Source organism: Malaya genurostris, chromosome 3 (assembly GCF_030247185.1).
Source record: "Malaya genurostris strain Urasoe2022 chromosome 3, Malgen_1.1, whole genome shotgun sequence".
NCBI classification, from domain to species: Eukaryota; Metazoa; Arthropoda; class Insecta; order Diptera; family Culicidae; genus Malaya; species Malaya genurostris.
Genome location: NC_080572.1, coordinates 105,807,020 through 105,822,384, shown reverse-complemented (window position 1 = coordinate 105,822,384; position 15,365 = coordinate 105,807,020). Strand labels below are relative to the sequence as shown.

Genomic DNA, 15,365 nt, shown 5'->3' with positions numbered 1-15,365 from the left:
TCGGTATTTATCTGTATGAAAATAGAATTATCGGTATTTTAAGCGAGCATATCTGTATTCCTGTTTCGAGTACAAAAATCGGTATATTTGGCAGCGCTGCTGTCAGTTGAACTAATATACACGCTTAGAAAAAGTTACTCAAAGTTTGAGTACTAGTTACTCATTTTCAAATGATACATGGAAACGTCAAAAATTGAGTAGTTATCATCAATGATATTGAGTAACTCCTACTCTAAATTTGAGTTTAACGCAAAATCTCGTTTTATAGTTACTATTCGCATTCGCGATAAGTCTAAAAGTTGTAATAACCATTTGTAGCAACAGGTTGTATTTTTTGTTAGTGAGACGTGTATTTCGAGGGTGAGTCGATCAACACAAACGGTGTTGTGTCTGCAAAAACCGGAATGATCAGCTTCGTGTTGTGCTTTAAAATGGAAACGAATATGCTCAAATGTCATTTATGAGGAATAAGTGTATGATTGGTGCCTGAGCATAACACACTACTCCAAGCGACCACCACTTGATATAGTATTGAGTTCAATTATTTAACATTTTAATACAATACACTCAGAAAAGGAGCAATTTTTTTTGCAAATTTGGTATATGTGAAATAAAATTTCACACAAAATTTGAGTGATAGTTACTCTGTTTTTGTACATGTACGAATAAAGTATTACTCAGTAAATGAGTAGATTTTACCCAAATATCGTTTCCAGTGGAAGAACTCAAATTTGAGTAACTTCGGAGTTACTCTAAATTAGAGTTGTTCCACTTTTTCTGTAGATGAGTGTGATCTTACTCTTTTTTGAGTAACTATTTTTAAGCGTGTAATATACGCTGCTGTCAGTTGAACTAAACTAATATACGACAGAACCTGACAACTGTTAATCCACTTCGAGAGCCAGACCAGCTCGTGATTGGTTGGAATTGACATAAGCAAGTACAAGTTGTTGAAATTAATATCAAAGATAAACTCAAGATAAGCGGCCCTTACACGAGTCATTAAAAATATCATTACTAAAAAATAATATCATTTTAATGAACGTGTATGGTGCAGTAGTGACGAGTTTTCTATGCAAATTTGAAATAAATCATTACTTAGTCATCATTAAAAATGTCAAAAATAATTCTCTTGTAAAGGCCGCTATAGAATGGTCTGCAATTTCTCATGTATCATTTGAATAGGACCCCTCGATGAGCTCGATTCACTGTCAGTTATAGTTAAATCAACATTTGAAGCAAAACAACAAGCGCCTGATCGCTACATGCGTCGTAACTATGACAATGATTGTTTATGTTTGAAAAAAATATCAAGTTACAGTATGAACGATATTGAGCAATTTTGCTGCATATACAGTGATTCTTAAATCAAGAAATTTTTAACAAGAAATAATTTTTAGATTTTATTCAGTTTGTTATTGTCTTATCCACGAAGCACGACTTTAATTAATGAAAGCAACAAATTATTTTGTATGCATACGTTTGCTTCTTTTCTAACTTGTATTGTTTCCATGGCATTTGGTAGGCATTTGTCGACGCTTATTAACGAAGGGTCAATAAAATTATACTATTGCTGAGCCTACTGGTTCACGAACAGAGATGGCATTTCACCAGAGAGATACACGCTAGAGTCAGATTTTTGCAACACCGAGGATGCAAAAAACGAAGCACCGCACAAAGAGGAAAGCGCACTTCTTCTCAGTGTCGAATAGACAGCATTTGAGTGTGTGCTTGTGGTTAAAGCAACTGGCGCGAGTGAAACACATTCTCTTCGCATGAATCGCTCACACGCGCTCTCGTCTAAATACACCCAAGTGACCACTGGCGCGTGATGGTGAGCGAACACTTCTGTGAACTTCAATTAATAGAGAGTAGATTTGGCCTTGCTATGAAAAATTTGCAAGGAAAACCGAAAATTTTACGATAAATTGTTTTATTTTGCTGATTTTGCGTGTCCACGCTTCTTCTATGCAAACCATACAGCAGAGTGCTCACCGGCGTGTACACCGCTGTGAAAGTATCTGCATCCACCTCAGAGAATTTATTAGCTAATGCTCTAGCACTTTGGTGCGATTCAGTGGAAGAGGTAAAAGGAAATAAACAAACGCACTCATGATGCGTGTACACTTTACACAACAGTGGTGTATAAATGTGAAAGAGAAGAGCTCTCGTTGAAGTTGTCAGTGCGAGGGGAGAAATTTTGCTTGCTCTTCGTCACACAGAGGAGATAGACATCTCTGTTCACGAATACTGAGCCAACCAGTGGCGTACCGAGGAAATTCGGCGCCCGGGGCAAAATCAGAGTTTTGCCGCCCCCATCGTTGGATTAGTGAGCAAAAAACAAAAATCCGGAAATCCGCAAAGATCTTCGGAAGAGCAAAAAAAAGGTGAACCAAAATCCGGAAATCCTCAAAGATCTTCGACGAGCAAAAAAAAAGGTCCCATAGATGACTTTACCGCCCCCTTCAAATGTTGCGCCCGGGGCGAATCAATTACTTAAAAATGTGTTTTAGATAAATTTTATTAATCTGTTTTTTGTGTCAATCCAATTTTCCCTTATACTCCACTGGGTTACGATACGTCAGGTTTTGATTATGTCTCGTTTGCTGCTTGGATACAAAAGAGATACAAATATGTATTAGCAAAAATGAAATTCGAAGAAATAAAAAACAAAAAAATCGAAAACGACTGAGACTTGCACCGAGGATTATTAGATCATAAAGTTCGTCCGATAATCAACTGATCCACCGAAGCACTTTCGCGTCCATACAGTTGCACTTGCTAACCAAGTGCAAATTACAATCGTAAATTAAAAATTTTCCGGCAAGTTGTATCATATGTTGAATTGTGTCATATTATTCAATCGAATAATTTTTTTAACTGACAAGGAAACACGAAACAATGTTATTGTTAATCCAAAGTGTATTTATTATATTAGAAATGTACACGGAACGACCGAAATCAGCATTTTCGCGAAAAATTTAGTTGATTTGCTGATTTTAGTTAGTTATTTTTTGAGACAACTAAAAAAATCTTACTTTTGCTGATTTAGATTTTTTATTCTCATTCCCTTAATAATAATAAAATATTTGTTGAAATGACTATTTTTTTTAGTTGAATTCACAAATTAAACATACTGTCATTTCTTAGCTAAGGCACACTTCATATCCAGTCAACTAATTTTTTAGTTGAATTAAAGAAATATAATGTTGTTTTCAACCAATATGAATGGTTGAATTGGCTTCTGCAATCTGCAGCTATATGGCGCCCTGTCACCGAAACGGTAACACCTTAATGACTACTAGCCACTAGATGGCACACTACTGCCGAAAAAAATTCAGACGCGGTTGTCTTTTCTATATTGGCAGGTATAAATACGATGTTGTGTTGGAGAAAAAGACATAAACGAAACGTAAACATCTTTTTGAATTTTTTTTCTTCTAAATCACTGTTTTCTTCATTCTCACTGAAAACTTTGAGCACTCGGAAAACAAAAACCGAATACAAATAGTACACCGGACGGCGCAGCTCGGAAGGTTTGAAGATACAAAAAAACTTCATCACAATTAGAGTGAAACATTCGAAATTCACTTCACTGTTCCGCGTAAAAACATTATTACGCACAATCGCTTCAAGTGCGCACAACTTCTAAATAAATACGATTTCCACTAACAGTTTACGACACATTTGCATATCGGTTTAGAAATTTAAATAAAGATATATCGAACACATGCGAAAAACATCAAAACAATATTCAAGCAGTTTCAATAAGACTGTCCTTTTTAGCTTTTTAATGGATTGTTTTGCTTTGACACTTCTCATGAGTTTTTGGCTAATAAACTTGTTAATAATACCCATTTCAGTTTTGGTTTTTTTGTGCTGTCCTTCAGTAATGATGGTGATAGATAAATAGAAACAAATTTTCTGATTTTAATAACAAAATTAGTTGTCAATGAGAATTTCGTGTTGGATTGAAATATTGCTGGTTTGAGTCCAGGATATTCACCAACTAAACACATTCTCTAAAACTAAGAGTTTTTTCAGCAAAGTAAATTCTCAATTTTAACTAATTTTATAGTTATTTTGGAAATTTTGTTGTTAAAATCAACTAATTCAAAAACAGTAATACGAATTAGGCGCAGAGCTAATTTCGGTCGTTCCGTGTATAAACTGAATACCGGAGATCTGATCTCTGCAATTAGAAAATATTACTAACCCAGAAAAAAATATTCAAGTTAATCTACCCTGCTTCATTTCGAGTTTTTCATACAAAAGCATCACTCGATCTAATGCAAATTTTCACATTTGATCGAAATATTCCGATTCGATCGAAACACAGACTATGGGTAATAATGACATCGTGTAAAATGGTAGTTCTAATGAACCTTGCTACAATTTATTGTTTAAATATGTATTGAAATATATAAATTTAAATCTTTTTTTCTGTTAATTTTCTGTTCCATAAAATAGTTTTTGCAATTTCAATATAAAAGTAGCAAATTTAGTGCAAGAATAAAACCAATTACACTTTTTCAGACAATTACTGGTGCAATGAGCACACTTACACCTCCTATTCCATTAGAAAAACCAGAAAACCAGTCAAGAGTGGATTATATTCAAGATTATGCATCAGGTAAATTTGATAGTTTATATGGACATATGTTTGTGATATAACATTCTTCTATTAACTCTACTTAACCCTGCCGCCTACTTTCCATCTCCACAGGTCCCGACTTCAATTATCCACCAGAGTTCTACGAAAACACTGAAGAATTGTGGAAAGATCGTGGCGTGCAGCAAACCTATGAGCGATCGAATGAATACCAATTAATTGATTGTGCTAAATAGTAAGTGATCTTCTGTCGGCGACTGTGTAACTGTGCGCGATGTAACTCTAATCAATATTTCTTTGCTATTTGTAGCTTTCTGGATCGTGTTAGTGAAATCAAGCAGCCTAATTATACTCCAACCGAACAGGATATACTGAGATGTCGTGTTTTGACGTCGGGTATATTCGAAACTAGGTTTCAAGTTGATAAGGTTAACTTTCAGTAAGTTTCTGCTAGCGTTGTAATGAACAATCATTTGAAAATAATCTCTGTTTGCTCATTACACAGCATGTTCGATGTCGGAGGTCAGCGGGATGAACGACGAAAGTGGATTCAGTGTTTTAACGATGTCACTGCAATTATTTTCGTGACAGCGTGCTCTAGTTATAATATGGTCCTGCGAGAGGATCCAACACAAAATCGGCTGAGAGAATCGCTGGAACTGTTCAAAAGTATTTGGAATAATCGGTAAGACAAAAATTTACAAGTATCGAGACTGATATTGCATCTAGTAAATTATCTTATGTTTTTAAACTTCACAGATGGTTGCGAACAATATCTGTAATATTGTTTCTGAATAAACAAGACTTGTTAGCCGAGAAAATCAAAGCCGGCAAAAGTAAACTTTCCGACTACTTTAGCGAATTTAATCGTTACCAGACGCCGGGTGAGTTACTTTTAATGATTGGTTCAAAAAATTTAGTCCTTTATATACTTTTTTCAATTTCAATCATGTCGCAGCTGATGCCGTTTGTGAAATGGGAGAGGAACCTGAAGTGATTAGGGCGAAATATTTCATAAGAGATGAATTTCTGGTAACTGTTATTATAAATGTAAACATAAGTGCATTCAATAATTTTGTAAATCAATTTCAGCGTATATCCACAGCCAGTGGTGATGGCAAACACTATTGCTATCCTCACTTTACCTGTGCGGTGGACACCGAAAACATAAAAAGAGTTTTCAACGATTGTCGAGACATCATTCAAAGAATGCATCTGCGACAATACGAGTTGTTATAGGTGAGTTTTGCGTATGTTTAGCCCTTTTATTGAAAATTTTTAAAAAACTTAATAACCAATAGTCGAAGAACAACTTTTTCCTAAAGATTGTCATCAAATTAGTTTTCCAAGTTCGCCAATACTTTTCACTTTCTGAAAAAGTATCACGCCCATTGAAACTACTCTGCTTTTCATTGATTCGAACCTGAATTATTGCAAATCATTTTTTGTTCAAATATTTTCTAGTATAGAAAAATATCGTAACCGTTTTTGAAGCTTCTCTACCATTTTCTTAGTTATTGATGATATACGACGACATAGTCAGGGCCGGACATTTTCAGGGGCCCCGAAAATCATGATCCAAAATTGTTTACTGCATTTCGTTGATATGCACGGAACCACCCGCGATCCCATTTCAACCAGAATATTAGTTGATTTTCTGAATTCGATTGGTGAAAATTTGGTACAACTAATCGATTGTTGTTTTAACTAAACTGTCATTTTTGTTTTTCGATTAGCAGAAACGATGGTTGAAACAACTAATTTAACTGTTTAAAAAAAAGGCTGTCAATTAGTGAGGACACATACCTTTCAATTTCAACAAATATTTTAGTTGAAATAACTGGTGTTGTTATTGAAACAAAATTCTGTTAGTTGAAAAATAAATCGGTTTTATTTGTTTTAGACATTGCAAATAGTTGAATCCATTCGAACAATGTTATTGATTTGCGAAAATTTTAGTCAATTTATATGAGCTTGGGTGCATCAACCGCTGGGAATTGGAATTTTGCGACGGCAATTCAAACGCGCCATTCAATCGCAGCGCGTTCTGTGTGTTTGAAACCCTTCGCTCCTGTTACTTTCATAAATTAAAATCATGTCAAAAAGCGTTTTATTGCTAATGCATGAACATCATCATCGGTATCAAACAGCTGGAAGTAAAACAGTCTGCTGAAAGTAAATCAATGATCGAATTTGAAGCATAAAATTTTTGCGCATACCTGAAAGATTACGAGATGATCATTCATTAACATTTTCTAATTTGTCACCAAATCTTCTTCATCTTAAACAAGGTGAACTTTATCACAATACCGCTGTTAGATAAACACTTGTTATCATACATTTCTCAAATCGAATGAACACAATTTCACCAAACGCTTTAACCATCGATGTTGTTTTCATTGACATTTTGAAGCGATGCGAACAGATTTCTAAAAAAGTTGTTGATTTTGCACTGCAATTATTGTTTTGCTTTCAACTGTCTCCGGCATTTGACAGCATTCAAAACAACATATTTTTCAACTATTTGAATATATGCAAATCAAAAACCATATTGGTTGAATCAAAAAGAAACTAGTTAAATCAACTATCGCAAAAATCAAAAACTGCGATATCGCAATTTTATGATCGAAGGGTTCTCCGTGTGACTCCTAGGTACCTTTATACAAACTTAAAAGTCACCGTGTCGAGCTACTATTCCATTTCTGGCACTGTATACGTATCCCAAACAGCAACTATAGGTATTTTTCGCTCGTAGGATCGCAACTATTGGCATATCATGTTCGTACGATCGCTTCGAAATATCGTTAGATTTTGAGGGGTCCGAACTTCTTGCACTGCGGAAGTTTGTGATATCTACGATGAATTTTACTTCGATCACCAAGAGGCCTTGGGAATATCAAGACCAGTGGCATAGAAGACGCATCGTTTTTCGTTTTCATAATCCGACTAGAGTATACCTGTAAGTTGTAGGTTCCGACTAAAACGACGTCAAATGATTTTTATTTTTCATTGTAGTTTTTCTTCTATAGTTTTTCCTCCTTTATTATGCCGTACCTGAAGAAAATATTGCTTACTTGTCATACACTCACGCGTTAGCGCGGTTTGCCCTGAACTAGGAAGTCCATTCCGGAAGGTACGTTCCGGAAGGTTCTGTTTTAAAAAAAGTAGTCGTTCGTACTCGTCATGCAGTATTCGATCATACCCGGGTTGGTCAAGCGATTTCCTATGCCATGTTCTGGGTTTCCAATCGTAGTCCGTCTACCATTGTATCGTCTAGATCGTTGGCGATTCTTCCGACTCGTTATGCGGTTTTCTGAATAACAAAACACACCGGCACTGCCGGCAGTAACTTTTTCAGAAACTTTGCAGAAGGAAAAATACCACTTGGCATAAATATAGTACAAGAGTTGTAGTTGAACAAATTTAATGAGACAGTTCGTGCTCGCAGGTCATCCGACACAGTCAAAAATTGTTTACGGCCGAGACGACAGAAGCAAAGACAATACAGTGTAGTGAACAATAGATTGTACGAAATGGGCAAATACGATTTAACAAAGCCTGAAATTGGGCCTACAAGTCCAAATTCAATAATGTAACTGAGATTCAATTCAACGAGCCGTTTAACTGTGTGTACATTATGTTTAAACGTGAAAGAGGTGCAATTGCATTCGCTGCAGTTAACAACGAGGTGCACACCGTTGAGTGTGACAATATTAAATACAATATCCCTGTGTACATGATGAACAATGCCATAGAAGTACGCGTGCGTGACCTTACCCCGCAGGCCAGCGATCAGTTCGTTCGGGATAATATATCGCAGTACGGTGAAGTTCTTTCCATCGAAAGAGAAGTATGGTGGAATTTTGTCCCCAGGATCCGGAAAGGCAGCTCAAATCTTACATGATTTGTGGTCAAGGTGGGATGCATCCGGGAAACGCGCTGATTACCTATGAAAATTAGCTGATTACACGTCAGTTTTGTGAACAACCTGCACACTACGGCAAACCTTGCACTAAAACTACGAAAAGGACAACCAAAGACAAGTACAACTAAATACAAGGACAACCGTTCAGCAACGGTAACTAGTGAATGCTTTCACCTTCGAACCAACCACCAACTGCAGTCAACGTACAGCAATTAACTACGGACTTAACTACCCCGGACACCGACGATGAAGCAATGGATGATGAAATGAGCTACGGAGAAATTGACCCTCAATTCATGCTAGATGTAAATAGAAGCTCCTCTCCCCCTAGAAAAAAGAGTGACAACGAGATCCAATAATAATTTTATTTTACCTAACAAAAACATGGGTCAATCGGCCACATAAAGCTTGTACGCGAATGGTCCTGAATAAAAATTTAAAAAATCTTATGAAATATCGTACAATTCCTTCTCTAATACGAAGCGGAGGTAGCCAAATTCGTGGTTAAACATAATAAGTTCCACTCCGTTGAATATAACCATGTCAAGTAGAATATGGACAAAATAACATCTACACCCTCAGAGGTATCGAAAGTTTATCGAAATCGGTTCCAAGCAACTTCAGAACTAGTTAGACAAAACTTGAAAATACTAGAATAAGGTACGTCTGGTACGGTTAACAGTGGCATTAAAAATACAAAAACAAATAAAGACGAAAATAATATAACGATAGTACCAACAATGACGATGAATCTCTGGACGAGGGTTTTTTCGTCCACCAAAAGCGCATTCAAGCACTGTTTGATGTGCCTCTTTTGATAAGTAATACCCGAATAGTTAAAACTTTCTAAAACCTTTTACCTTTTTGCCTTTCTCATATAGAAAGGTTATGCAATCACTTGAAAAAACGACTAGTAAAAATTGGACCGGAGGGAATTTGCAGAACTGATATTCCCAATCTTAGGGTCAAATGAAAGGTCTTATGGTCCTACCGAAAATTACTGCATATTTTCGGGTTCAACAAAAATTTAAACCGTCGTTCAGAGTACGATGGCGTAAAAAAGTGTAATTTGTGAAGGAAAATTTCATGCCCGCCATTTTGATGATCTATACCAGGGGTTCCCCAACTATTTTGGGTCATGGACCCCTTTACTGAAATTAACTTAGGCCTCAGACCCCCATCAACAAATTACTTTGAAAATTCAATTTCTTGCTTTTTTTTAATATTGATTTAAAATACTTACCAATTTCTGCGAATGGTAAAAACAACACAACTTTTTAGTGTCAATATTTCAAATAACAACTTATATTAAACAATAGGGGGTCGATTTCTAGACCTCGTCGACCCCCATAGTCAGTTTTTGTTTACGTCGACCCCCGCAAAAAGGATATCGACCCCAAGGGGTCTATATCGACCACTTTGGGAACCCCTGATCTATACCGTAGCATTTATTGACATCAAATAATATGATAGAGTTTTGAGATACATTTTCAGAACGTATGCACAAGTCAAATCTTACGGATTATTTCAAGTCCGCCGCCACACCCCTCATACAGGTTGTAGTGCACTGACCCACTCGCATCCACTTTGTTGATAGCTCAATGATTTGATAAATGATTTACTTATGTTCTATTTCTTTTTTCAGATATACTTAACGATTTCGATGCAACCTGGTCGTCTCATTTTAGTTGTGTCTACCGTAAAAATATCAAACCTAGCCAAACTTTACTAATTTTATAAAAAAATAAAAATATAGATTATTTATTAATCGCAAAAAAAACTATACATACTAAACAAAAAAAAAACATCAGCTAAGCAAAGAAAAAAAAAACAACCAACCAAAAGTGATTTGCACCTGAAATCACACGTTCATACAATCGCATCAAGACACACCCTCGCTGAAGGCAGAAGTGTTGGAATATATAGCTTCTAGAGGTGACATCTTTACTAGAGTCAAATACAGTAAGTTTGTAGTCAAACCAAAACACTACCCACATGCACACAAGTAATAACGATTGTATTATCGACCGATGTGTAAGCAGATCATTCTCTGGACAAAATCAGTGCTGGAGATCTTAAGTTGATCAGAGAAATGATAAAAAATCTAATGAACAAAAGGAAAAACAAAATAACACAGTAGTCGTCGTCGTTACTATTAATTGCAAACAAACAAATATGATTACAAAAAAAAAACCTAACGTTTGATAGAAAAGCAACTAAACAGTGTGTTTATATAATGAATGAAGGAAACATCCTAAAAGAACAACAATGATTCACCGCCATATGACGAAATTAAAAAGAAATAGTAAAAGAACAATCGAAAAAAATATAAAGCAAATTACTTGGGAGAAATTTGGCGAGTATCAGAAAATCAGAAAACATATGTATGTGGTATAAGCATAAATAAAAAAAAATGTAGCAGAAGGAAGCCGCAATCACAGTAGTGGCGAGGAAAAAACTAAGTCTTAGTCTGTGAACCGTTCTTAATTTTTGATCAATTCTAGTTTTTGATGGAGTGCATAAACTGAGAACAAATTAAACAATCGACACACAAACACTTGCAGAATACCTACAAACAAAGATATATGTATACATTTAGGTTACAGTTACGCTTCGCATACAGCAAAAATCAAGAAACAAAGGTTAACTGAACAGGTTAATCATTACTAGCGTAGTTTCATTTCGTTTAGGAGAAAGTGGCTTCTAAATTCGTCCAAAAATTAATATGCGCTATTGTAGTAGAACTTTTTTCCAGTATTTTTTAATTATTGTAACTTGTATACATATTTTATTAAAAATATATATATATATATTTTGTTTTAGAGAATTTTACCATCTCTGTTGAAGGCGTGATGAAGATCGAAAGAAATATAAGGAATCGTTTTTGTTTATGTATTTAATAATTTATAATGTATATGTTTTATGTTTATCCTGTGACATATATAGTAAATAAATGGTAAAAAGGTAAACAATACAAAAAACCATAAGCATACTGTAGGGTAAATTTTCAAATTAGCAGCTTAACAACAAGTGAACTGAGAATTAGTGTTGTTCTGTGCGAATGTTCTAGGAACGGCAGCAGCACATTAGGCTTTTTATAGTCGCAGTGATCAATTTTTCGACGAATCAGTAGGACTGTTTATATCCTCTCAAGGTAATTTAATTCAACATGAGGCAGAGCATATGTAAACAGCTCTACTGAACTGTCAAAGAAAAATCCAGTTCATTTGTGATGTTACGATAAAAAACCTTATAGAGAATGAAATGTTTCTGAAAATGTTTATTTTTTTCAGGATACGAGCGGGATTGAATCTCGAAATATTTCAAAGGTATAGCAAAAACTGAACCGACGCAAATTGCATTTTATTTCCGATGTATTATTTAGAAATACGCAATGATAATAGTGATGATATATCACTTGTTTTAAGTTGGTTTGAAAAATGTATATTAACCCATCATACTGTGCGGAAGGCACTGATAGATTCGTTGATATATTGTGACAGCTGAAATCAGAAATCTTTAAAAATGCACGTTCTTCCGGAACTAACCCATTTTTGGAGGATACACCGTTACTACATAAAATGTCACACTTTCAGCATATATCGGCCCTTATTATTGGTATCACTTCACGGTGAAAATCGAGTGAAGTGAATTTAAGTTCTTAGCACGGAAGTCGCTTCAAAGACAAAAGTAATTATTTGTATGAACTTGATGTCATTATGAACATCACGCCACCAACATTTCGTTGAAAAACTGAGTTTTTTGCACTACAGTGATCACTTCACTATGCGTGATACTGGTAATAGGGAAAATCAAGTGAAGTGACATGTAAGTGAAGTGAATGTGAAAGTGAAAGTGAGAACGGTAATAAGGGTCATCAATGAGTGACTGCTAAATTGCAATTTACAAATGAAACAAACAGTCGTGCTTCGCTATAAACACAAAGTACATCACAAGTTGCGTAATACGTACCACCCAAAAATTTTAACACATGAACGTCACCTTTCACTAAAACCGTGTCATACATATATATATTTGAATTATTATAGCTTAGGAAATTTTGTTGCAATATGTTATTTACTCTTTGTGTTATACTACTTTTAGCTATCGGATGTCATCCAAAAACATTTGTTGCATCATAAAATTTTAATCTCTAAATTTCATCCAACGTGGAATGAAACTAGGTATCGCTATTGTTAATAAGTTTCACACTTATGCCAGCAAACAAAAACACAAACACAACCTAAGTAGACTAGAGCGAATCTTAGCGCAAAATGAGAGACGAGATCAGAGATACAGCAGAATACTATGTACATTATACTGTTATTTATTTTAATCCGTTTGCGGAAAACGCTAAACCTTGTTGAATTCATGAAATATGAATCACACACTCTCTCCGCCCCTCCCAGAGATAACCAGATTTTATTGTTAACTATCCTATATAATATATTTTAGTCGAGATTGATAGGCAGTATAGAGAAAATAAAACACAGACACAAATACAGACACAATAGAAAACAAACGGAATGGATACAGATATGCGGGAATCGTGTATAACTTTTTACATAGTTGTTTAGATTATATGAGAAATATTAATGAAAAAATACAAAAATAAGAAAAGAATATAGTCATAACCCTAAAGAATGAGAGATACAAAGTCGCACAAATAGAGGAGAAAATCGATCCAAAAACTGTGAGAAATAAAGCAAGCAGAAATGTAACCAAGTTTTATTTGTTTGGTTTGTTGTACTTTGTTTATTTTATTTTTATTTTGACAGTCCATTGCATCGATTGAATTTTTAAAAAACTATAAAAGCCTAAAAAGCTGTTTCAATATTATTTTGAGTTTTTTTTCCTGCAAATATCCCATTGCTAATAGAAAACTTCAATTTATTTTTCATGATTACATCAACAAAAACATTATCAATTCTATCTTTATTAATTACATTTGCACTCCTATTCGGCTTTCATTCGAGTGAAAATTACCGCCCTTATTCTGAATAACGACGTATTGATTTTTCGATCGAATGTGGTTCGATCGAATCATAGCTACCTTTGATTTTGCTAGCGTTATGGGGAATACAAATGAAATACGAGCGAAAAAAGGATACGACGTTATTCAGAATAAAAGCGTACAACCCTGTTGTAAAATTTTATACAGAATAGTCACGAAATTCCACAATAAAACTGTGGAAATCATTCAAGTGATCATTCGTAACAAATATTCGTTGTGTTCGTAATTTCTCATGCATGCATTACTCTTTGTATGATAGTTTGTACGCTGGTGTGAATAAGCCTTTGCGGGACTGATCGGAGTGCGATAGGCTGAATGATAGTGTTGTATTTCAAACAGACAATTGAATCTCTTACATTAACTGATTGCTTGACTTGAATATCTGTGTTAAATGTGCTCCTTTATCACCAGAATAAGAATTACTGACTTTCTCAGCTCTATAAAAGCTATGAATATGAAGATTTTATTGAATATCTGTCGAAACAAGAATTTGTTTTCTATTTGAACCCAATTACAAGATATTTTATTACATAAAAATTTATCGGCATGGCGTTTACGTTCTTCTTGATCATTCCTAACATTCATAAGGTTTGTGAGAAAAGCTTTTAATTCGTGAGATTATCAAACCAGTGAAAATGTTTTATTTTAGTGATTCTATGTAATGCCTAATTTGAAATCAAAAGGTGCATTGTTTTTTCTCTTATGTAACTGTGTCCACTACTGACATCCGCTATGTCTGCTATCTCTGTGAAACTATCATAAAGAATAAGAAGAAAATCGGTATATAAAATTAGAATATTTGCCTGATTAAAAAAAAAGGATTCCACACATTTAGCTTCATCCCGGCATGGCGAGATGGTCTTTCAAGCAAGTTTTGTCTTATATGCAGGTCCTGGCCTTAAAGGATTCTTGGTGTCAATAAGATCGAAGCGCTAGCCATGCAATGGTTATGTACGTTAAGAATCGACTGAAAATTCGGTTGAAACAGAAGGTCAAAATCCACAAGTGGATGTTGAATCAAGACTTTTAAGTTTCGATGTATAATTGTTTTTTCGGCCACGCAAAGAAGATATTACTGATAACAGCGCCGTCTATTGATTGTAGATTGATATTGATATTCAACAAAAACGAGAAATGCAATGAATATGTTCGGATGAGAAGAATATAGAGAAGAAATTTATGAAGAAAGATCTTCGTATAACTTCATATTGTATAGAATATTTTTTCTCTATAAACATTAAAAAAAGAATTACAAAAATTGGATCGGAAATTCAATGTGCATTCTTGGAGTGATGGACTTCTCACACTACGATTTCACGTGTGCCTAGTTTGGCATGGTGTTATCTGAACTGACATTCAGAATAGAACGTCAAATTGAGATTCTGAAAAATTATAATATATTTTATCATCAACAAACAAGGATATAAACCAATCAAAAGAGATATACAGTGTTTAAGAAGAAAACACCATTCAACAGAAACTTAAGAAATTTTTCTTAAAACGTGAATTAAAGTTTTTTATTTCAAGTGACGATTATCGTTGTATAATCTCATTCATGTCTTCCTCTTTTAAGTAAATTGAGAACTGTTACTTAACCGCTTACTTACCGCTTTTTTATTTTTGTTGATAAGTATCAAGTTAAGAACAACAAAAATTATGGGCATTTACAAGCTCGCGATATATTTATTCTATTTGAAAAAGACAGTAGTTATTTTCCCGTTAATGGAGGGAAATTTTTTATTCGTAAATTTAGTTAAATCATTGCCAGTTGTTCTGATGACAGCTTCTTTACAGTACTAGCATACTAAATTTTA

At 34.6% G+C, this 15,365-nt stretch overlaps 1 protein-coding gene across 4 annotated transcripts in view; it reads left to right on the top strand.

Annotated features, from left to right (window-relative positions):
- Positions 1-13,286, top strand: part of LOC131434933 (guanine nucleotide-binding protein G(s) subunit alpha) — a 35,506-nt gene extending 22,220 nt beyond the window's left edge. For all 4 annotated transcript variants that reach the window (XM_058602226.1, XM_058602229.1, XM_058602227.1 and 1 more), the window contains 8 exons: positions 4,537-4,633; positions 4,727-4,847; positions 4,923-5,051; positions 5,118-5,297; positions 5,372-5,496; positions 5,571-5,644; positions 5,705-5,851; positions 10,183-13,286. In XM_058602226.1, the coding sequence (XP_058458209.1) occupies positions 4,537-4,633; positions 4,727-4,847; positions 4,923-5,051; positions 5,118-5,297; positions 5,372-5,496; positions 5,571-5,644; positions 5,705-5,851 (873 nt within the window). In that variant the 3' untranslated portion in view covers positions 10,183-13,286. The remainder of the gene's footprint in view (positions 1-4,536; positions 4,634-4,726; positions 4,848-4,922; positions 5,052-5,117; positions 5,298-5,371; positions 5,497-5,570; positions 5,645-5,704; positions 5,852-10,182) is intronic.
- Positions 13,287-15,365: the final 2,079 nt, after the last annotated feature.